Below are 24,659 nucleotides of genomic sequence, written 5' to 3'. Positions count from 1 at the left end.
CAGTTCACTGATGCGCATTGAAAATATAACACTGTTGATTTTTCATGTTTAAAAATGTTAAATTCATCCTGTTGTGTTCAGGTGGAGGAAAAATTAAGGTTAAAGAATCAGTTTAATTGTTGTTCAACACTGTTAGAATTTCTTATCAGTATCAAATAAATTTAGCCAATAAACACGTTAACTAACCGTCCAACTGTGTGTGCTACTAAATTTTTCTTTGTGCAACTAAAACTTTTAGCTTGCTAGCACCAGTGCTACCACCTAAGAAAGTAAGCATACAGCCCTGGTGTGTGACAGTGCATTTATGTTCAGCAATTACTTCCAGCATTGCTCTACTCAGCACTACAATTAGTAGAGTGTCACAAGTCACAATTACGGTGCGTGTGTTTATGGGCGTGAGACTGATTCTGTCGTCCATTAGTGTCACTCCAGCTCTCGGGGGAATATATTCAACAGATGAGTAAAAGCACGCCGTTCATGTGCTCGCTGAAGCTCCGCTAGTGAAGGAGAAACACGCCGCTGCAACAATCTCACCACATAATCTTAGAAGCCGAGTTCACAAGGGAAAAGGAGAATATTGTGTTCTCTGACACGCCTGTTTGTGTAAGACACTGAGGCGTTTTTTTGGAATGAGCGCCGGATGACATCGTGCAGTGACATCACCACAAAAATCCCAAAGTGGGGAGGAAAAAAATATTTAGGGGGTGGAGGATGAGTAAGAACGGGAACACAGAGTGAGTGTATTTTCAGCAGCATCTGTACTCAACAGCTTGGCCTATTTGTGATTTTGCTCAAAGACTGTAGCACAGCGCAGAGAGCGGCGTCTGGCTCTGGTAATGGGATTTAACAGGAAGTGTGGTGTGACCAGCGAAACGGGGCGGGATGGAGGGCTGGCGGGGGGGAGCGGGGGAGCGGAGCACAAAAGGAGCTGCCGTGGCCGCTGGATGCAGATAAACCCCTTCTCAGCCCTGACAGAGGAGCCTAAGACTCCAACACAACAGAATAAATATCGCTCACCCGGCGGGAGAGCTCAGAGAGATAAGTCGCTATGAAATGTTTAGAGGCAGATTATATTAGTGAGATCTGGATGAATGAGCGCTCAATCTGGACTGTAATCCGTTTCAATAAATTAATTAATGCGGCACACACACTTGAATGAATGCATATAAGTGTCACATGCTCTCGCTTTATCGTTTAAATTAATTTTTCTCCATCCAAGGACACATCTGATTTTCTTTTAAAGCTCCTGCTACACCGTGATTTAAGGGGCCGTGTTATTTTTATAAGACGATCAATCTTTGGCTTGCAGCACCTGCAGCAGGCCTATATACAGTCTAAATATACTGCTTCTGGATACGCTCCATCAGCCGAATATGAGCCATGCAGCTGACTGGAATTCAGTTTGCTGTTGAAAATGGTGCTTAAACCGCTGTACGGCTACAGAGAGGCTACTGCAAATAGCTGTGGCAGTGATATTTGAAAAAGCCCTAAACCAATCAAAGCTAACTGAATTAAAGTAATCCAGTAGAGTGCGCTGCTCAGCTGACGTGCACACGTGTGTCTGCGTGTACACGCGTGTTTATCTGCAGTCATCAGTCTCCCACATGTGTCTAAGAACGTGTGGGCGGGTGCATGTTTTTGTGCTTCTGTCAGTGTGTGCGCGCCTGCTTCATCGTCCTGCCGTATGTGTGTGCAAGGCCGAGCGGGTCCGTGCGTTTATGTACATCTGCCAGTGTGTGCATACGTTTGGCAGTGAGACAGGCTGAATGCAGCACTCTCTGAGGTCATTCCAATGTCAGGCCATCCCCAGCGGACGTGAGCATCTTGTAAACAGACTCTGGCCTCTCCATCGCTTCTGCATCTTGACATCAATAGCTGTCAAGATTGTGCTCAACCTGTGCAGTGAATGTGAAATCCTTAATGTTAGAACCGAGAGAATTATGCTTTTGAATGCAGGAGCAGAGCCTCAGAGAGGATGCCAGGCTGGGGACTGCACATCCAACTTCCCACGCATCAAATTTAAGGATGGAAATATTTAGTCAGTGGAAAAGAAAACGGGCATGCTTTGGCATAAAGCAGAATTCAACATCATATGGACCTTTAAACACGATTGTAAAGCTGCACTAACAAATATTTTTGCATTAACAAGTGATCAAATTATGATACTGTATTTAAAAGCTAAAAGGGGTTGTTCGTTGTGACAAACTCACCAAGAATTGTCTTGGTTTTCTGGGCCAAAATTTTATTGTTTTGGTTGACTCTCACAGCTCTCATCAGCATCAGCTCTGATCAACCTACTGTACATTACCTGGCCAGCATCCAAAGTGGAGGATGTAGTGGCTTAAAAGCCAGATATTTCCCTCAGGATTTGGTGGAGACCAAAACAGAGCAAAGAGGAGACTATTCCTGGACTTACATTTGTCAGGTGGACACAAAAACACGGCTCCAAACAACTGCTAGTGTTGCTGTGTGTCTACTGGTTGTATAAATAAGAAACTTTTTGTTGGTGATAATATGTGAGTTTTATGACAAATGTCCATCACAGCTCACCTTCCACTATCTGAAGTGCTCTTCTCAGGAGAGAAACAGCAGAAAAGTGAAGCTTATTGGTGACTTTGGTTGTCAGGTATATTGTGATTTTATTCTATTTTCAAGGCCATGTTTTTTCAACAACCTTCATGGTGTTTTTCTCAAATCACAAGAACTTTAAAGGGCTTTCGAGTCAAGAGGGACCAGTGAAAAACATCTCAGCAGGCAGACCATGAAACTAACTCCACCTGCATTTATATCAATGTGTGATATATGTGTGCTGATTTGTCTGTTTTTAAATACTCCAACACACAGAATTTGACACATTTAGAAACTTTGATTTATGCTTCATGCACCATCAGTAGAGCCCAAACCTGCAAAGCTGCAGCCAATCCTTTCACCAAAGAGGGGTGAAGACAAATCTGCCTAACCTTGCTAACGGACACTAAAAGAGTAGAAATAGACCTACAGTAAGAGGCTCATTTGCATCCTGACATAAAATACAGGTCATTTCTGCTTGTACAACAAACCTGTGGCAATAAAGGGTGTGAATTAACAGGTGTGTTACATGAAGTGTCAACAGTGCTGTTATTCTTGGTGTCCCATTAGAGACTTGGTCCTATAGCAGATTGAGAAAACATTCATCCTCTTAGGCATCGATGCTGGTAGCTATAGCTACCTATGCCGACATGCATGGGTCATATATCACCCTGTGCTGCACCAGGAGCACAATATGTCTGCCTGTGTGTGTGTGTTAGTGTGTATAATTGAATGTTTTGTATGTGTGTGGGTCTGCAGGAGGTCGCCTGTGAGTCGTGGAGGGTCACTCCCATACTGTTCCTCTTCGCTAAGCTGGCTCTGACCTCAGTCTGGGACCCGACATGCATTAAAGAGCAGCACAATAGAGCTTTTATGGGGCGTGTCACTCCAGTTTCACTCACGCTTTACAAATCTCCCTCAACAACCCGACGGGCTGGCATGCTGCTCGCGGAAAACACGATGCCAACTGGCGCGAAGCAAAGACACAAGGTTGAGACAACTTTTAGGTGAAATAAGTAGTGAGAAATCCCCCTGGAGTTCTTCTGCTAATCCCTTGCACAGAGCAGAGCAGTGTTGTTGTTTCATGCTGATTCGAAATAAGACAACAGGATACGCTAATGAGCTGCTAATAATAATTAGCCATTTTCTTGATTGGAGGATAAGGACTAAGGAGTCCAGCAAACACAAATAGCTACAAAGTGTTGTCATCCACAGTGAATCAGGTTTAACAACGTAACACAAGATCACCCTTGTGTTTAGTCACCGTGTGTGTGTGTTGCATGCATGATACATTAACTTGCTGGCAGACTGGTTCTCGAATACCTCGAGTGTGTAGTGCTGAATCGGCAGATCCCTCAGTAAGGAGGGGGCCGGAGAGAGGAGAGCCTACACTTCAGTGAGCGCTCCCATTAGCAGGTTAGCTCCTCTGAAATGTAGAATTACTATCGGCTCCATCTCAAGGTCCTTTCATGCTAAAGACAGGCAGGACTCATTTATATTCTGCCATCTTAGCTAAAACTCTGCCCGGCGTGTGCTGCAGTAAAGTATTCTGCATATAATCAAACGTATTTGAGACGCCTGGGAAATAAAGTGGGATTAAAATGAGGATTCTGTGTTATCTTTGTCAAGATAACAGCATATTGTACCAGGTGGAGGCAGATAAGAGGGAGGGCATGTAGGGCCCTTTTGGAGTGAGTGTGGTTTAACCAGCATACACCAATAAGGAAGAGGGATGACCACTCCTTAAAAGGAAACAACATCTTCTTGCAACCTGTTGTCACATGTTGAATATGTCAATGATCCTGATTATTCCTCCTCAGAGTGGTTCACCTGAGTATTCTTTAGAGGCCTGAAGAGGTCAAGGTAAAAAACAAAGTATTCTGTGTATCAGAAGCTGTTTTCCTATCCTGCAAACCATACTGAGACCCCTCTGATTTATCTTGTGACCTCTTGGAGGGCCCCTGACCACAGCTGACATGTGCACCTCTCACTATTGTTTACATGCTTCTTTATTTGTGCTCCTTCTGCTACAACACAAATTTTTAGACATGTATTAATTAAATACAAATGCTTTTGAACTCTTTGAACTCTAACAATTAAGGGTAAAGATACCTCCGCTAGCTCACAGTCAGACACTACACTGGCTGGTTGCCTTGTGAACAGCCAGGACATCCTCTCACAGTACTTAATGACCCATCGCCTTGCTGGCCTGTCCATCACTGGCTGCCATGGTAATGGATGGTCTGAAAGAGGCAAATCGAAAAATCTGACCTGGAAATAGACTCAGTGATTCAGTATAACAGACACAGTTAAAGTTTAAGGATTTCAGTGACAAGACCATTTGCTGCTGTTGATACTGCAGAGACCCAATGAGAGGCAGGTATTTTAAGGGAAAATTCCTTGTTGGTTGCTGAAACCGTTCTGTTTTCATGTTTGCGGCTGCAAAATTAACGTGTCTGCAATGGACAGGGGGGCCAGTTGTGGCACATCGGACAAATAACTAAAACTTAATTTGGAGAAAATCCAAAGGAAAGGGTACTGCTGTACTGCTCTGGTACTGTTTCATTCACAGATGTTGTCTGTTAAGTAGGTCACAGTTCACCACTTGATAGATCACAATTTACCGTTCGCTACACTTTTAGCTTCAGATTTAGTGTCAAAATTGTCTATAATTTTTTATCTCAGAGGTTGACAAAAAAACGCCTTCTCATTTGTATTTGGCCGGCTGAAATGACAATTTGTTAACTTATTAACTGTCGCTAGCTAGCTAATTAAACGGTCATTTGACTTGTTTTGAAAGGAGACTCCTCAAAGTGACCTTTTTTACGCTCTTTATCTCTACATACATGAAGTATAATAATAAAAACTGTAAGATCAGATATGTTTTGTTTTAGCCCTGTTTGGCTATTTAGCTTACATACTGCCTATCTTCAAACAGTATATTTTCGCTTTTAAAATGACAAAAAGGCATCCAGGATGAGGGCTAACCGACGTGTTTTACAAATAAAACTCTATCTTGAGTGACGTGTGCTGGGGCTGCTGGAGCGTAAACGTCCCCAGATGCAATAAAGAGCAGTACAGGCTGCTAACGTTAGCTTAAACTATGATAGCGTTAACACAGCGGGGAAATGCTAGACGGGAAATGTGCTCTGAGCAACATGTTTTTTAAAAAAAACCTAACCTCACAAATTAATGTAGGATATCTGATGACTGGCCTTGGTCATTGGGCTTGGATGGAATTCTTGGTTACTACTAGATGTAGTAAGCTAATTAGTTGCACATGCTAATGATTGCACTTTAAAGGGCTAAAAAGCTATTGGTCAATTGTGAGCTACATCAACTAATGTGCTCTAATACAACAGTAGTTTTTAATCCATGGCCCTCTGTCTTCAGAAATCAGATCTCACGCATGACTACAGGCAAGTACCCAGAAAATGTAATTAGAAACCACTCTAATCAATCCCTGCTTGCATATTTTTTGTTTAAATCTCTGTTAATTAAGACAACCGAGCCTCAGATCTAAACATGTGTCTGTCACTTATTTAACTGCCTTCTGTTATTAATCATTTTTCTGTGATATATTATCCCATATTATCCCATAAAAGTAGAGCTTAAGACTGTGGGATGCCTTGAAATGTATATCAAATGTGGCTTTAAAGAATAAACTGATGGACCAGATGCAGCCATGATAAACAGTGAGTGCTGTGGTCCTGATTTACCCCTTTCACTGTGGTGGAGGTTTGACAAGTGCAGAACTGGCACCCTCCCCCCGAGGCTCCATGAGAGAGCGGGTGGTGGAGTCTTAACAGGGAGACAGGTCCCCAACTGCTAGAGGTCAGAAGGGGGAAGTGGTGATTGATATTTTTGTTATAAAAGGGACATGAGGGGACGGTCAGGCGGGATGAACCGAGACACGAAGTATATCCAAACAGCTCTTATTTTCTTTGTTATTAAGTGTTTTTTACATTGCATGGTGAGGTTTCTTGTATTGTGACAGCATAAGATCAGTCACATAAAATCTTCAAAAAGCAGCTGAATAATCTGATTTCTATGGGAAATTAAAGAGTGAAAAACATCTCTTTTAAAACTAATTTTAAATATTTGCATTCAATTATTTCCAAGGCCAAAAATTCAAAAACATACTAATGAATCAGTGCCTCCCCTACAATTTTGTTATTTACCAGAGGGAAAAGCATCTGTGACAGCATCTAGAGCACCACTCAAAACCAAAGCCGACAACAATCTTCAAGGTTGATTTTAGAGGCTGAAGCAGGTTTAATGAACTTGGATCTATTTGTACGAAATCAACAGGTTCAACATCTTGGCAGTGGACGACGGTGCCTGGTTGATTTATTTTTTAGCCTATTTAAAGGACAAGTTAAACATACACTCACTTGATCTCTTAAAAGATGGAAATCGCTTTTATGTCTACACAGCAGAGAAACTGAACCAGAAGGCTCAAATGGATTACCTGTAGTTCATCAGGAAATAGATATACTTGATGTTTGGCTAGCTGTTAGCCCATTTCCAGTCTTTATGCTAAGCTAAGCTAATCGTCTCCTGACTGTAAGCATTTTGGTCACTCAATTAACAGTTAAAATATCACTAACTCTCTTCTTACTGTTTATTCCAGTCGGAAAATCCTGTATGTTTGGTCCTCAAGTGAGGTAAAAAACTAGAACTAGAAGATTCACCCCATTAAACAAAAGTGTGGTATTGATTTTACTACAAGGCTACAAACTGATAAAACAAAGCAAAGTGTAGGCGTCAACAAAAGCCTACAGGTAAGAAAGGGATAAAATAAATGTGAAAGCAAGAAAAATGAATGAGTAGTTCAATTCCCCTTCGACAGTTATCGCACAGCCCTCGGTGAAGCCAGGGGGCTGCAGTGGGCAGCTCCCAGGTGGGAAAGTGTGTGGCTGTGAATGAGCTGCAGGAGGTGCTTTAAAAGAGCATGCAGACTCAGCAAAACCCTTCCCGAGGGAGACACGGGTGACAAAAAGAGACCGATACTGCATATCTGAAAGACATCCAGTCCACCGCTCTGTCTGGAGGTCAGCTAACGCACACCGAATCTAAAACGCCTTCACTCTGACCGACAGTTCACACCGTGACTTTAAGTGGAGGCTGTAAAAAATAACATTCGACGTGTCACAGGAGCCATCCCGTTTGTGGAGCAACACTAACAGCTATAAATGACACCGAGGCTCAGACGGGGCCAGGAGGCGGGAAGAGCTGCCGTGTCATCTGCCTGCAAACTCCTCAGCAGGTCCGCCGAGTATTCTGGGATGGCAGGCTGGCGGCGTGCCAGTGGCGTGTAATGTGCAGAGATAGAGACAGCCATGTGGCGAGGGCAGGAGAGCGGGATGTCGCTCTGCTCTCATCATGATGTACAGAGGAGACGGAGCCGATCGGAGAGTTGCACTTGACCGGAGCCCCCGGGCAAAATAATGCTGACGAATCACAAGCGGAAAGGGAAACCACATTTCCCATGCTGTTCCTGCCACAGCAAATATCACTGACTCAGACACATGAAGAACTCTTTTTTTAACGTAACCTGTCGTGAACCAGCTGAGATTAAGGATCCCGTTTTCAAAGCAGATTTTAAGGATGACATCGGTGTTATTCTGTCATCAAATGTGTTCATTTGGCAGATGCTTTTCTCCAAAGCCACATCTCTTTATCCTTTTGTCACTATCAACAAATCCCAAGAAAGACCAACCATTAATCTGCGTTCGAGCTGCCGTATTATATTTGAAATTCAAACCATCCCTCGAACAGGCAAAATAAATATTGGATCACTGTGACAGAATCCGAGTGATTGCTGGCAGCTCGGCGGCCTCCTGCAGTTCTCATCTGATCCACTTGATCGCCGATTGTAGCAGATTGATTATCAACCTTTCCTCAACTTTGCCATGTGACTCTGCCTTCAGATTGGCTGAAGGATGACAGTCTTCCTGGCCCAAGAAATAGGTGTGTTGACACAGTTAGCAAGCGAGCTAACGTAAGCATCGTTAGCAGAAGTAGCATGTTCATTTGGTTATCAGTTACCTTCACTGACCTGGACCAGCTTTCAGCCCCGACACAAGCTCAGCAAAGAGGAGGTTAATTTGATAAAACATTTGATAAAACTGCAACCGATATTTGATTTATCCAGTACTGATCACTGAAAGGTCTGCATCTGATTTCATTCAAGGTCAGAGGTCCACAATGATTGTCGATAACAAGACAACACTTAATCAATTGAAAATTGAAACTGAGGGAGACGAGGCTCGGACAGTTAGTCCATATCTATTTCCGACTCAGACGCCGTATGACTACGTTTACACGAGCTGTAAAAACTGTGCACTAGAGACAAGGAGACGCATCCTGTATCTGCATTTTAGGAGCTGTTACCATGACGAGAATGTCAACAATAGGAAAATTAGGCACCACATTCATCTGACAGCAGGATCACTGTGCATATTCAGCGTTATTAACTAATTTATTGATGACGAGCAAATTCATTTCAAAAAAGGGGTCCAGACTTTGGGAAGTCCTGATCTCTGAATCATGTCTGATTCTGCAGGGGGGTAAAAAATAAAATAAAATGCCCTATCCCTCTGATCTCCTGCATGATCTGTATCAGTAAACCAGGTTATTCTTCTTCCTTAAAGGCCATAAAAGCTTCTTTTCGACGACGAGCTCCTTCATGAACCCACAGTCTTCTGCCAAACTTAGAGCTGCTGTGGTTGTTTTACATGAGAGGTTTCTTTTTCCTTTAAGCTCTTCTCACTGGTTTGAAGTGGGTGGGGCATAATTTGGAAAAAGGTGATGTCACATACTTGCGTACACCATTCAGAATTTAACAACACACATCAGCGCTTGCTGGCTGTTGGGCTGACGGTGGCCGGCTGGGAAATTTGACCATCGCTCAGTCCGGCTTAATAGAATCACAAAGGTCAGACAATTGAATTCACTGGATCAAATCTTATTCCAGCATAACAGTGAGCAACAAAACAAGCCTCTTGAGTCCGTGCTATATCCGATTGTTTCCATAAACAGCCTCCTCAAGATGGCTGCCGGGCTTTAATTAAGCCTTTATCAGCAGCTTATCATCTTTCAGCCCATGATTATCATCTAACTGGGAACTGCAGCCTTTCCTAAGATCATCTACTAGTCCTAATTAGTGTGAGCCAAGTTGTTTTTCAGGAGTCCTCATTCTGTGATCATTAAGTGTGCGTCTGTGATAATAAGGCACAGATGAGTAAAACCTTACAAGCATGTAATCATAAACTTCTTGCAGTGTTTGTGGGACTCGGCAGAGGTAGCCTGGATCTCTCTCCCTCTGGGCTCCAGCCATGTTTCTTCTAATGGAAAGCAGACAACAGGGCGTTCCTCTCATCTGTGAAGGGTGAGAGGAGGTTTGGAGGAGGGCGCGGGATGAGGGTGAAAAAGGGGGGTATGAGTGGACGGCTGGGCTGTCCAGCTGGCTGATAATGAGGTCGTCCTCACCCCCCCGCCACTTTCCGCCACCCAGCACTTCACTGTCCCCTTGTGTGTGTCAAACGGTTCACAAAAGGTTGGTAATAAGAGGGAGGGGCCTTCAGCTCCGCACACATGCCGTCTTTGTGGAGCCAATAAAGGACAAAAGTTAGATTTGAAATACTATGTTATGACCAAAGCCCAGCAGACTACCGAGCCACCATAAAGACTGCAGGAGATAAGGAACTGAGGGGACAGCAGAGGCCCACAGTAATCTGGAGGGTTGTTATCAGCCCAGATTGAGGTTCATATCAGAGGGTTTGTGCCCAGAGGCCTGAGAGCTACCAGCCACAGCGCAGTTTGCACATCTTTCTGAAGCTGTGGAGGTTTTCCTCCCTCAGCTGAGCTGGATCTCGATTCCTGAGAGGAATCACAGGCATAAAGGAGAGTTCAGCCTTCACAGTCAATCACAGGCTGTCTCAGTTCAGAAGAAGAAGAAGAAGAAGAAGAAGAAGAAGAAGAAGAAGAAGAAGATTCCTTTCAGAATAATCAGACTGAAATGTTTGCCTAACTTAATATTTGAACTAAAGCTGTGTCTGAGTTCCTTTATTCTGCCCTTTGAATTTAAATCAGTTCTCTCTTTTAGGATCTGTTATCTGTGAGTGAGTTTTAGGTTTAATCATCAAGTGATTTTTTTGTTTTCAGTTTTATATTTTATCAACATAAAAAATAACACCTTTTTATTTTAGGTTTGCAAATGTTTCTGTTCTGGTAATTTTCTTTTGTTCTTTTCAATAAAACTTGTTTTAAAAGAAAATAAAATTATGGATCAATGTCAGGCTTTGATTCTGTGTGGGTCACACTTATAGTGCTTTAGATTAATTTGGATTACATCATCCACCAAATGCCATTCACTAAACTTAAAAGGTTAAATCTGAAATTAAAGAAAACCATTTAGGATTTTAATTCGCTGCAGTAATCAGTAACATTGTCACCAAAAATTCAGTTTCGCTTCTCAGTTGTTGTTTTTTTTTTTTACTATTTTAGATGATAAACAGTTCAGGGGATTTTCTGAAACTATATGTATGTAAAGTTCGAAGGTGCTGACGGCTTAAGGAGGGATTTAAAAAGCACTCTAACATTTTTATCAATGTCTGTGTTAATGCAGTTAAACATTTAAACCCAACGCCTGTAATTCTGTATCATGATTTATCTGTATTTTACAGCATTCTGACGGTTTTTATTAGTCATGGGAGGGATTACGCAAATCCTGCTGGAAGTAGGAAGTGGTATGAATTCTTTATTATTGAAAAACCAGGACATGACTCATGTCTGCAAAAAATAAAACAATAAAGCCTAAATGTTCATTTCAGGCTGTTAACGCAGCAGCGTTTACGTTTTGTTTTTAATCTTTGCACTTCAGGTGAATGTTCTTCTCTTTAGCGCCGTGATCAGTTACAGAAGGCGAGTCCGGGAGGAAATGAAGCTCCTGTGTGACCCATGAATGATCACTTAAGTGAGAAGTGTAAAACTGTATAATGCTATAGGAGACACAACAAAGACAGGCCTGAGGGACTCTTTTTCAAAAGTAAAGCTACTGAGAGCAATTAGAAGAGAAAGATGGATAAGACTCACTAAGATGCCACAGCTTTTGATGAAGCCTCGCCTTGGAGTGTGTCAAGCTGTGGAGGCAGGTCTGCGTCGTTACTGCTGAAGCCATCATTTAATCACCGCTGCATGCAACACACAACCCCAGAGAGCTGCGAGTGCCTGCCTCCGTCTGCCTCCCCGCTCCTTCTCATCTTCTATAAACGCAGCACACTTCACTTCAAATGAAAGTCTATAGGCTTCCAGAGCGCGCAAATACGCGCTGCTGCGTCTATTTCTATGGAGAAGAAGCTCTGGGGACTTTCCCCATGCAGCCTCTGAGACGAGCGTATTGCCCAAAATAGAGCACTTCGAATGCGATCGAGGACTCAAAGGGATGCTGCAAGCTTGACCGAGCAGCGCTCTGTAGTTTTTATGCTCTTGGATTGTCAAAGAGTTAAAAGTTTGGTGAGTTGCCAGATGTTTGCATAGTCAGATGTGCATCAACTATTTATTTTTTTTAAATTACTGCACATAGAGCTGGGTATAGCTCTACGGTTTCAATGCTAGAGCCAATAACAGTGCCCGAGTCTTTTTCGACACCTTATTACTGCAAACACTCATTAAAACATTTTCCTTTAAAGCTTTGCTAATCAATACTTTACAATTAAACAATTAAAATATGACTGTTTTATGTGAAAGGTGTCGCTCGTATTGACGTGGGCAGATAATGATCACAAGCTCTACAGAGCATACAACTCTTTAGGTTCACTCTCGCTGCTCTCACTGTCCTCATTTCCTGCTTGCAGCTAATTTCAGCTAAAAAGCATCTGAGCACCTACTGTGTGCTACCTGTCCAACACCAAATGACAAAGGCAGAAACAGGCTGGTGAACATAGAGGATCATTCAGCAGATAAAGAGCCTGATATTTCCGTCGGGAGTTGGTGCAGACCAAAACAGAGCAAAAGGAGAATATTCACCAGGTGAGCAGAACGAATGCTAATGCTGCATTAGCATAATACATCAGTGTTGTGTTTACAGCATGTTGTGTTGCCACTGAGCAATTAATGGAGGTTTAACAAGAAAACAATCATTCTCAAATGTTAAGTGCTGCTCACAGTCTGAAAGTGGCTACATTCAAACCCCAAACTGTCAAACTATGACTAAGAGTTAAATATACGGAAGTGTAGCAGCTTTCAGAAGTTACTGGAAGTGAAAAAGCAGTGTGTGGGGATCTTTTAAGTCTTTTTGTGCAGATAATTTCTTAACCAGAACCTACAAAGGCTGCATGAATGTGATGATGATTGGCAGCTTTCAGCACAGCTTTTAATACTTGGTGGTACAGACGCTTTTCATTCGGTTCCAAAAAAGTTTGGAGGTTTGATACCCAGCCTAACTCTGCGTCTGATGTACTTTTTCCATGTCTGACAGGATGTGATGCTCCTCTGAACTCGACAGCCTGCACAATGCTCCTCTGGTCACATCTCTGTTGACGCGGCCTCGTGTCACCCCGCCGCTGCTCGCCAAAACCCTCAGTGACTCAGACAGACTCCGACCCCTGCCACATCAAATGAACTCTGCTGGGCCACCAGAGTACCGCGGACCTCACTGAGTCCACACACCCTGCAGTCTCATCTGGAATCGGGGGTACACACAGTTTTTGACAGGGGGGGCCGTCGGCAGGCGCTGAACATGTGACACGTCATCATCGTGTCGATGTAAAGGAGTGATGCTCTTAGTTCTGAGACCTCCAGAAGAGATGAAACACTCGGTCGCCAACGCATCTAATACTTAGAAAAGAGATGATTGATCGGCAACAATTTTGATAATCAGTCAATCATAAGCTTTCAAGTAGGAAAACAGCTGTTTCAGTCTATCAGTGGAAATAGTCCCTGCTTTAGTTTGTCTTATATTTTGGTCAATTAAATTGGTTTTTGAACAGCTGTTTAGACAGAACAAGCTGTTTAAAGGAGTTAGATTTGGCTTTCTGATGACTTTTTAAATAATAACCAATTCCTTGATTAATCACCAACTATTTGCAGATTATTTGATAATGAAAGTACCGACTTAGTGATTAATTAATCTAAATAAAGGAAACATGAAGCTGCATTTGTTGATTTTTTTGGTCATTAGCGGCAGAAGAACAGCCTCGACATATTATCACCTTATGAAGCAGCTACAAACACGTTTGTTAGCAAATAAATGTGACCGTTTGGAGTCAGGTTTGTGTGCACTTGATGAATGTGAGTCCAGTATTCTCTCCACCATCTGGCTCTTTAGCTGCTACGTTGCTAACTTGGTCTGTTGAGAGCTCATTCTCTGAGGGTTTGTCTTCAACTGAGCCATTTCACATCACACACAGTCATTTGATCCATGGCAAAAATAGAAATATCAATAATAGTACTTCCTCTTTCCTCCCCACTGGTAGAAATAACCCCCAAGTGATTCCAGGATATTTCCTCATACAGTAAATAACTCTGCCGCGTAACTCAGATCAAAACCAACACCTTCCCACTCCCTGCAACCTTTGGCAAATCCAAAAACCTGCTCTGCTGAGGACTGTATCTCACTGAAGGCTACGAATCCATATTTCTGATGGCCTGTCTGTTCCTCGTGTTTGGACGCGAGGTGAGAAACACAATGACTCAGTCTGACTTACAGCCTGCCAAGCTGCTGTCAACCCCCCTAAATATAGCTGCTAATGCCATTTGTTACAGTGGAGAAGGAGGCAGCCGTGGACGGGCACGGTGTATGTTCTGCTGTTTTCAGATCCACGGTAAGCTGAGCGGCGTATTGTGGAGTGATGAGATAATGCTTTTCAGCCATGCTAGCGCCTCGCTAACTACTGCAGGGATTGCCACGACTTCAGTGATCCTCTGACTTTTCCAGTAGCACCACCATGAGGTTTATTTTGGCGGTATCTCGTATGTTAGCATTGCTAATAGCATAGCATCACCCTCTGAACTGAACACTCTGCATTTGTACAGTAACTCTGAGTGTATGTGTGTATCTATATGTGCGTATGCGTGGATTTTTTTGTTTATCAGCACATTTTTGCTGTTTCATTTGTTTATATATATATATATATATATATTGTTTTATTTTACCACTCTGAACTGCTTTTGTATTCTATGGTGCTATACAAATAAAGTTTCAACTGAATTATCATTTTTAGCTTGTTAGCACATAGCATTTTCATAAACACGTTTGATCTTCCTGCAGCAGATTAAACAGGTTTATACTAAAATATATCGATCAAGCCAGGGTTCATTAATCACCTCAGAGCAAAGGTCAAAGTCAAAATTTGCCGACAGAAAAAAACTAATTTAGCGCGTTGTCATATTTTCACCACTTAAAGATAAACATCCTAACTTCTTGTCTAAAAAAGTCAAATGGATGTTTTTCCGGATATGATACTTAAACTGGTGCTTTAAATCAAAAATACTGTTTAAATGAAATACGATAGATTTCTGGAGATTTTATTGAAGGTGATTAAAATGTGCCTTGATGCGTCTGAAGACATTTAAAGAGAGTTTGATTGCTGCGACATGCGGCGCTTCAGGATGTTTCATGATTATAAGGCGGCAGCTTTGCCACTTGTGTAAATTAAAACATGTGTGAAGAAGGTTCAGACGGAGGAGGAATTTCATATTTCAAGGGTTTTGAACTTCAAAGGACAGAATTATAACATCACTCCAGGGTTTCATGCAGAATTGATGATTTCCCCGTTTGCTTTGTGTGGCTGATAGTTGGCCTTCAGGGTATCGACGTCGCTGCCTCTGCGATGCTTTGCGACACACCGTAAAAGGTTTAGCCTATTTCAAGCGTCACTAAGTTGAGATAAACACACAAATTACTGTCATCAAGTTAAAACACAGGTCTGACCTTTTAAACTTTAATTTTCCTGATCTCTCCCTGAGCAGCAGCCATATTTTAGAAAGAAACCTTCTCCTGTAAATGATGCAAATGGAGACGCTGAGCAAACTGCACCGCCGCCGCGTGACGATAAGCTTCATATGGACGCGTGTCACTGCAGCAGATTTCCACTAACAGCAGAGTCCCTACGCTGCTGCTCTCCTTCCCATTGGTGGAGTCAGACACAAGTTATTAACTAGGTCAATGAGATTCCTTCACACTCCTCCAACAGGGAACCACAGCAGAGGAGAGGGGGAAGACACGACGCAGGAGTGAGGATGAGGAGAATCAGGAGATTCTTCAAAGCCGACATTTCTTTGGCTGAGATCTTGCGAGGAGAAAGCGAGAGGAGCGCGAGGTGGCGTCTCTGACATGAAACAAACGCTGTCTGCAGCGATTCTCACTCAGACGTTGTTGACAGGACTTATTAAGGATGCAGGCATTCCCCTCTCGTACCTTTGTAGTAGCGAAACACACCAATGAAAGCCTCGAGGTTGGAGATACCCTCGATTCCTGTTTTTACATGCACGAAAAATAAAATGCAAATACCGCCAATGCTCTGATTCTCTGAGTAAGGCAACAAGGCCGGCTGATGTTTCACCTACAAATGTACAACTCGAGAGGCTGGAAGGCCAAACTGTGTCCACTCCTTATGCTAAGCTAAGCTAACCAGCTGCTATGTGTGGCTTCATATTTGCTGTACGGATGTGAGGATGATATCGATCAGAGCTGCAGTGATTACAGTGGTTGATTCATCAATAAGTCAATCAGCAGAATATTAATCAGCAACTATTTTGATAATCCATTAATCATATTAGTAATTTTTCAAGCAAAAATGCCAAACCGATTCTCTGATTCAAGCTTCTGAAACATGATGATTCGATGCTTTTCTCTTAAGGCAGCAGCGAACTATTGTGGTCATCATTAATTAATCTGTTGATTATTTTTTCCGCGAATCGATGAATCATTTAGTCTTAAAAATGTCACTGCCCAAATAAAGCACTGTTTGGAAATTGCTCATTTTATCCGATTAACCCAATGATGTCTAATTTACAACAATTTTTCTCATCTGAGAAGGTGGATTAAGAAGATATTCTGCATTTTTTCACTTTTTTTTTTTAAACTACTGAAATGATGAATTGCTGCAAAAGTTGCTGATAATTTTTCTGCTGATTGAGTAATCAGTTAATTAACTTACCCTGTCAGCTCCACTCTGGTTAATAACACTCTTCAACATCAAGTGTTTTGAGCTGCTGGTTGGATGAAATGAGCAACTTAAAAAAAACTGTTTTAAAATCAATTTTTAAAAATTCTCCATAAAAGGTATCAATAATGAAGTAATCATTAGTTGCAGACCTACGAAGTATGCATGACAGTTTTGGTTTAAGGTTTAAGGTTTTCTCATGTAATTTCTGATTTCTGCCTCCACTCCTAAACAGTGACACAGACTTCGTTTGTGGTATCTACTCAGAAAATGACATTTTAAAAGTTCAATAGTAATAATGTGGGTTTCCAGAAACAAAGTCTGAGTTGCTTGCAGTTTCATTAAAACTACTATTTGCCTCAGAAATCACTTCTATGAACACTGTCTGCAGGGTTAGACCCCACAAACCATGACCACACACTCCAAACACTCCACACTCAAAAATGTGTTAGAAAATGTGCAAACTTTGACTTTTTATCGTGTTCTGTCCTCATGAACTCTGATGTCAACGCATGTCAACAAATCTGTCATAAGACATAGCTGCTCCTCCCTGAGGAGGAAGAGGACGGCACGAAGGGTTATCGCTTTGTTGGAATGGAAGATGGACTTATCACGGGGGACAGAGAGCACCTGATAAATCACCTGACGCTGCTGTTATGTTCTTTGACATTTCATTAGTTCCATTTCATTACACGAATCACTGGGCATTATCATTGCATGTATCATTATCAGTCGGCTTCTCGTCAACCAACCGCTGCTCGCCTCTGTGCTGACCACATAAAGGCCGCAGCAGCAATTTGCTCCCTGGGCCAGCGCTGTAACAACAGAGGGTCCCGTCCACCCGCCCTCACAAACTGTTTAATATCAGGTCTGCAAGCTGCAGAGCTGAGGTCGTATCGCAGGCAGACGGGGCCTGCAGCCATCTGATTACAGCCATTCTCTGCCACTCTGCCTCTTTGTCTTTCCTGCTCTCCCCTCCCATCAGAGTGGTACAGAAACACGCCAGGCTGTTTTATAACAGGACTTCTTGTTGGATTAATCCATGCAGGAGTGCCAATCTCTGGGCCAGAGTCAGACTGTGCAGCCTCTGATAGCACAGAGAATGGGCACAGGGACAGGAGGAGATGGGCTTTAAAGGCCAGAGACGCCTAAACTATCTGGGGTCAGCTGCCCATTTAACCACCGTGGCGAGAAAGTTTGACGGGAAAAGTAACTGCTGAAGCTTGTTTGTATTCGGAAAGTACGTTGCCACTTAACTTTAGCGACAAAGGGACGACAGAAGATCATTTAGAAAGCAAAATGGAAGAAGACACATGTGCCTCGGCTGGAATTCAAAAAGGACTAAAAACAAAGGAGTGTGGAGGATCTTCTGCTTTTCAGTGTGTTACATTACACCTGGGTCACAGTTTACAAGGTCTAATTAAAGCAGGAAGGGAAAGGAACAACCTTTCAGTCCAGCTGGACCACATTCTTATCAGCGCAGCACCCCTCCTCTCTCAGAGATTTATCTCTGAGCGAGAGCAAAGGGCAAGCTCTGATTCATTCATTCAAATTCATCCTCAACTAAGCGTTTGTAAACACTCTTATCATCTCTTGCTATCTACAATAAAAAGAATAAATGGGTCACCCACTGTGCTGCATGAGTTTCACAGGGATCAAAGACTTTCAAATGAGTACATGGTGATTAACTGCTGGACAAAGAAACTGGATTTCCTGCAACAAAGGTGAAAATATTGGAGTGCTGCATTATAAATGCACACCTCTGCTAAAGTGTGTGCATGCGTGTAGGGGGGGCACGGCGTCATGTGATGTCGAAGTGCAGAACCAGAGACGGTTTGTGTTTTTCTGGGACAAACCTCGGGGGAACACACACAAAAAAAATCTGCAATCATTCGGAGCAGCCTCTGTTTGAGCCTCCCTCGTCTATGTCATCCTGTGTTTCTGTGTATCGTAATACTGCTCAGAGTTAAGGGTCCGGAGCCACTGCAATACTATCAATGCAAATTGAAAAGTCCTTGGGTGGAGCATCCTCTCGCCTCAGTCTTACTGCATGCCGTCATTTTCTTACAAAAGGTTACCACACTCAAGCGGCAACAACAAAAACAGCTTGCATTTGCAGCATTAGCACATATACTCGATGTGGATTTCCAGTCTCGGTCCAAGCGCATGCAGATAAACTGATTCACAATATAGACTTTCACCCAGTGGACAGCCTGCAGAGGCATCCAGCAGAGGTCATGCGGAGTCACCGAGGCACGAGCTGGAATCAAACCAGCAGCCACACATGAAGACAGCAAAACAGAAAGCGTGTCAGCTGCCAGAAGACAGACACGTCTCCACACTGACTAGGCTGGTATTAGCCTACTTTCTCTTTGTTACCAGACGGCATGTTACCTGCTGTTGTCAAAATCGATTAGTCTAAGCAGCACTGAGAATAGCCTCTGCTCATCTTATTACCTGTAAGAGGAACCTCACTGCACTGTTATGAAAGCAATTACTCTCCCCGCCGAGCAACGTGAGAGTGACGCCGGTACGAAAGTCCACAGACGAAAGGCAGAAGTCGACAGCTACATTCGGAAATGAGGGGTGCAAGTACCATCCGTGTATCCCGCAGCTAACTTTAAGACTTTATGGTATTATACTTTCTGTGAGCATGGATGGGAACTGTAGTCCCAACACATATGATATAAACTGGAAATAAAAAACAATGCAAGAGACAAAATCCATGAGGATACAGTTATTTAACTTACAGTATCAGTACCATCATGTTTGATATTACTAAGCAGCGCTGTACCCTTACTTTTTTAGGTGGTAGCACTGGTGCTAGCAAGCTAAAAATGAATGAAAAATCAACAGTGTTATATTTTCAATGCGCATCAGTGAACTGTCTGTGCTGGTCTGAATTAGATACGGCCATCCGTTCACTTGCCGCCATACAATACTTACAAAACATTGCCTTTTTAGTCTGCTTGTATACAAGTCAGGTGAAATCTTTTAACCACTGAGGGTTGAATCAATTAATTTTTGTATTTGAGGAGACAGGCTGGTCTGACGAAGAAGCGACAAGTGACGAAGATTCAGCGTCAGACTCTGTAAATGCTGTAGTAGTACTATTTTCCTCCAAACGGCGTCTTTTATCCTCGTTGTCGTGACCTACCGAGGTAGAAACTACAGAAAAACACCTCTTCATTTTGTTTGAGTCTTCTTGTTATTCTTAGTTGTTGCGGTTGGTTTGTCACAAAAATGATACAAAAGTCGCGGTTTCCCGCCACAGATCAGCGAGGGCGGGAACGTTTACCCGGAATTGTAGTTCTTTTGTATTCAGATTGTGAAGGCCAGTACACACTTAGAACTACAATTGTACATTGTTCCAACAACTGACGAATAGGACAAGAGACAGTAATATAGGCTAGTTTTCCCCATTATTATTTTAGACATGATATCAGCGCAACACCGTCGCACTTGTGCTAGTGGATGCATATTTCTCTTCGCACAGAATGATTTTTAGTAGCAAATGCGACGGAAATTGTCGCTCTGTACAGCCCTGCTAAGGCTGGAAATATTTCTGATACAAAGCAGCTGCGCACGGTAGCTAAGACTGTACTGCTGATGCATGAGACTGCAAATAAAGGAACAGACAACCAAACAAAACCAGCCTACCAACAGATCACTGTGCACACTGCTAAAAAAAATACAGCACCAGACCTGCTTTTGACTGGCTGCAAGCACAAACCCTCAAGGCAAGTAGGAGTTGTTGAACTTCTTTGCAGGTAGGTGTTTGTTTATAGGAGCTGGCTTGGATTTCCTCTTTGAGCTGGAGGTTAAACACACCTCAGCTGGGAGGGAGAGCGGTGGTTGCAAGTTCAGGTAGTACTGAGAAGTACTGTGGCTGGATACCAGCAGTATGGTTGAAGCACTTCAGCTTCAGAGTGTGGCTGCATCTGAACCACCATTTCTTCCATAACTACCAGAGCGAAGGTCAGTATGATCATATCATTGTAGAAAAACCAATGTGCTGTTGCTCAGATGTTTTGAAAGGGCTGTCGAGGAGCAGTTAAGTGATTGATGAAATGAATTCACTGCAGCGACCCTGCTGATCAGCCCATTGATCTGACATCACGTTAGCTGCGCTTTCCCCTCGTTGATATGCACACAGTGAAGACGCCACAGGAGATTCATCCTGTGTGAACAGCACGGCCATGTTTCTTATAATCACATCCACCACGGTTGTCATTTCAGCGCTTTTCTGATGACTGCTGCGACACATGCTCAAAACCCTGTAATGATCTCATCATTCATTCACCAAAAGGCCCAAACAGACTCTAAACGATGTTATTTCTCTGTATGTCTGAGCTGCTTTGTTTCTGCAGGCGGAATAGAAAATTAGTGAAAAAAGTGTTTCCCAGCCTCGCATCAAAAAGCCATCACCTCCATCACCGTCCTCTCACCTCTTTGGTCCTCTCCAGCTCATTGTGCAGCGCCTGTTTGGAAATCTCCACCTCGATGATCTTCTGTCTGAGCAGCTCGTTCTCGTCCTCGGCTCTGCTGCGTTTGTCCTCCACGCTCTCCAGCTCGTTGTGCAAACGCACCGACACATCTTTGGCCACCTGAGGTCAGACAGATGCGTTCAAGAGCAAACACCAGCAGTTCCAAACAGATACTAAAACACGGGCACGTGAATATTTTCCAAAATGTGCCTTTAAGACAAATAATGCACCATTTGTATAATCAAATATGGGCACAGTCAGCTCCATGAGCATTTACCAGGCAACACAGTTTTTGTTCTTTTGCCTCTGTTCACCACCACAATGGATATGAAACAAAACAATTAGTATGAGCCTTTAGTGTCGACTTACAGCTTTAATTTGAAGGTTCATTTGTCCTTTGGTACCATGAAATGTGGAGTCCATGTATAAAAATGGTTGTAATTCCCACACAGGTCACCCTATAGTGCTGTCAATACCCTTAAATTAAAGCTGAAGGTCTGCACTGTCCAAACACCAACCAACTTTAGGTTAGACCAACAAATCAAGCAGATATCTGTGTTCAAAATCACTAATCAATCCAAAATCCTGCCATCTGCAGCTGATCTGACTGCTTCATTAAAACAGTCTGGTGCTGAAATGAATAGCCAATAATTATGAGCTGAATATTTTTTTTCCCATTTTGGACTGATGATCGGGAAAAACAAGCAATTTTTTAAGGCTTCTAATGGACAATTTTTGGCTATTTTTGACGTTTTACAGACTTATTAATTGGAGTGGGGCAGAAAAGCATCTCTGTGTTTTAATGAATTTGAATTCCAGTCGGATTTATTGCAAATTCACTTTGAGTCATACTGTTTCTCACGGTTTTCCCAACACTGAGAAAGTGCTGTGGGTCACTACTTTAAGAAACTTCTAATCCAGTTAAGATATATATTTCAGTGGGTTCAGTGGAGACCTTGACTGTCTTTAAGATTCTGTTTTAAAGCTGTTTCGAGTCGCACTGATGAAATTCTGGGGAAACACACAAAGTAAGAAGCATCTGCGACTGATTAAACCTCAGCAGGAGGACACCAGCGTGCATACGGACACCGACCTTCAGGTCCTGCTCCAGACTGCGGAGCAGCTCTCCGTCCACGTGGCCGGTCTGTGCGACCCGCAGGCTCTTCTGCTCGGCCTTTCGCAGGCGGTACTGCAGGATGCGGCAGTTCTTGTTGGAGCGGTCCAGCTCCCTGCGCAGCTCCTGCAGCTGGTAGACCTCCTCCTCCAGGTAGCTGTCCCGCATCTCCTCCATCTCGGCCCGCAGCTCGTCCACTTCATCCTGAGAGACACACACGGGAAAGCAGAGCCTGAAACTTGGGTTCAATTAAACCTCCTGATACCCAACATCAGTGCCAGATAATGTTTACTGTAATGCAAATAGTGCTGACTCTCATGTTTATGCTGCATTGATGTTTCATTTGCTTTGCAAGTACTTCCAAGTTTTCTGTGTGTAAAGGTCAAAGGTAATGACTTGGGCTTATTTTGAAGGCTATTACTGTGGACGATCAGTTCTGTAGCAACAATACTGTTGGTACACAGGAGAAATACTGGCTAGCAGCTCCAACATCTGTACATGTCTTTGTACTGTTTTCCATTGAGTGTGTGGATTGGTTTAACACAGCGTCCCAACTTTTTTTAAAATTGGCTGAAATGGGTTTTTCCTCCGGGTGGTGTTAGAGAAAAGGCCACAAGATGATCAGCATCAAAGGGGATGAAAGGACAGAAAGTTATCTGCATCCCTGGAAGCCGAGAACGCCGTGCTTGCAATAATCTTATTTTAATAATGTCATCTCAAGATAACAGGTTCATTATCCCTCCCGTCATCTCGAGAAAACAAAAGGCCGACTTCGCAAGACGGCGAGTTCATTTGTCACAAGAATACGACGTCTGTCTTCTCGAGATCACAGGATTACGGAGAACTCCAAAATGAGTGTCTGGTTCATTTCATCACACCTGATTTCAGCCCCCCAGATCCCCGTCCCGACTGCCGGGGAGAACTCATACCTGAACAGCACAGTTACAGGCATTTATCAGCAGAATCAGTCAAGTGCACTCGGCTGTGAAGCTGCAGCCCGGCTAGTCTTCTCCTTAAATGACGAGAGCTGATCTGAATGTTATCTCTAACACAAAGACACAATGCACCTTGGCTGAAGCACAGATGTGTTGATCAATAACGGGGACTCCCAGATCTGACATTTTCATCTGAAATCAGTTGCTACACCTGTCGAGACGCCATCCACACATGCCGGCGTGGCGCTCCTGATCTCTGATTAACATTATGACTAACAAGAAGAAACGACCTTGTGTGTACTGGCATGAAAAAACAGTAACAGCGCAGCCGTTCTCGGCTTCTGTGGCATCCACGGCTGGTTTTCCAGGTATGCCTGTGCGTTACGTAATGTGTATTTAACATGCTTTAAAGAAGATACACCTGAGGTTGGCGCCAGAGGAAAGCTAACAGGTTGTCTAAAGTGTTCAGCTTCTGGGGAGTATGACTGTGCTCATTGTGTTTCCTGACAGACTGCCCATTAGATTTGAACATCTCCTCAGAAATTCTGATTTGGGGTTTGTCTTCAGAGGAGAATGTCACCAAAAATCCTCTCGAGTAATTTCAGGGAAATGTAGCTGCTTGTTTTTAGGCAGTCACAGCAAAGGTGTTAGTTAAGAGGAAAGTCTGACCTGACAGGGAAGCGAGACAAAAACTCAGGGGGGTTAAACTGACTGATGTACTGAGCGCTGGGGCTTCAGAGGGGCCTTGGGTATGTCCAAAATACTGATCTAACCTATTTCTTCTGCTTTTTTCTGCCATTTTAAGCCTTCATTGTCAGTGAGTGAGACACACCTTTTCAATAACAGCACAAGGACTGTCAGCTGTTTCAATTACTCCAATGCAATGACATGACTTCACAGACCTCTTAGGTGTTTCGGGCATAAAGCTATTATAAAGGAGCTGCAGTATAATATACCTTTGTAGATTACGCTAATACTTTCATATGATTACAGTCTGAGTTCCAGTAATGCAGTACTCTTAGTGCTGATGATGTAACATCACTAGCTGGCTCTAAGCATCTTATCTCTTGGATTGGATGTATTCATATTCCCCATCTCTCATCAACATGAGCCAGCCCAGCCTTGAACTGAGGTTGAAAGAGATAGATTTATCTGTAGTACTACGATAGTTTGTTTGGTAACCTCCGGGGTGTAAGTTTGCCTCCGTCCTGAGGAATCAGTTTGCTCTCTAGATTTCCCCTGGGATGGATATTCACAGGGTTTGACGGGCACCTGATGAAAAGACGACGGGCTGCTGAAGGGAAGACTGTGTCAATTAATGAAAACTAAATCTATCCTCATTTGGAAAAGCACAGAGCCCATTGTTATCGGAGGAGGGCCCTGG

General features: G+C 43.1%; 1 protein-coding gene across 7 annotated transcripts in view; it reads right to left on the bottom strand.

Annotated features, from left to right (window-relative positions):
- Positions 1 to 24,659, bottom strand: part of LOC139338404 (microtubule cross-linking factor 1) — a 66,934-nt gene that overhangs the window by 38,556 nt on the left and 3,719 nt on the right. For all 7 annotated transcript variants that reach the window (XM_070973368.1, XM_070973365.1, XM_070973366.1 and 4 more), the window contains exons 2-3: positions 22,320 to 22,544; positions 21,188 to 21,346 (exon numbers count right to left, since the gene is read on the bottom strand). In XM_070973368.1, the coding sequence (XP_070829469.1) occupies positions 21,188 to 21,346; positions 22,320 to 22,544 (384 nt within the window). The remainder of the gene's footprint in view (positions 1 to 21,187; positions 21,347 to 22,319; positions 22,545 to 24,659) is intronic.

The sequence above is a fragment of the Chaetodon trifascialis genome, chromosome 11, assembly GCF_039877785.1.
Source record: "Chaetodon trifascialis isolate fChaTrf1 chromosome 11, fChaTrf1.hap1, whole genome shotgun sequence".
NCBI lineage: Eukaryota > Metazoa > Chordata > Actinopteri > Chaetodontiformes > Chaetodontidae > Chaetodon > Chaetodon trifascialis.
The sequence above is the reverse complement of the archived record's forward strand: the minus strand, read 5'-3'. Positions and strand labels throughout refer to the sequence as shown.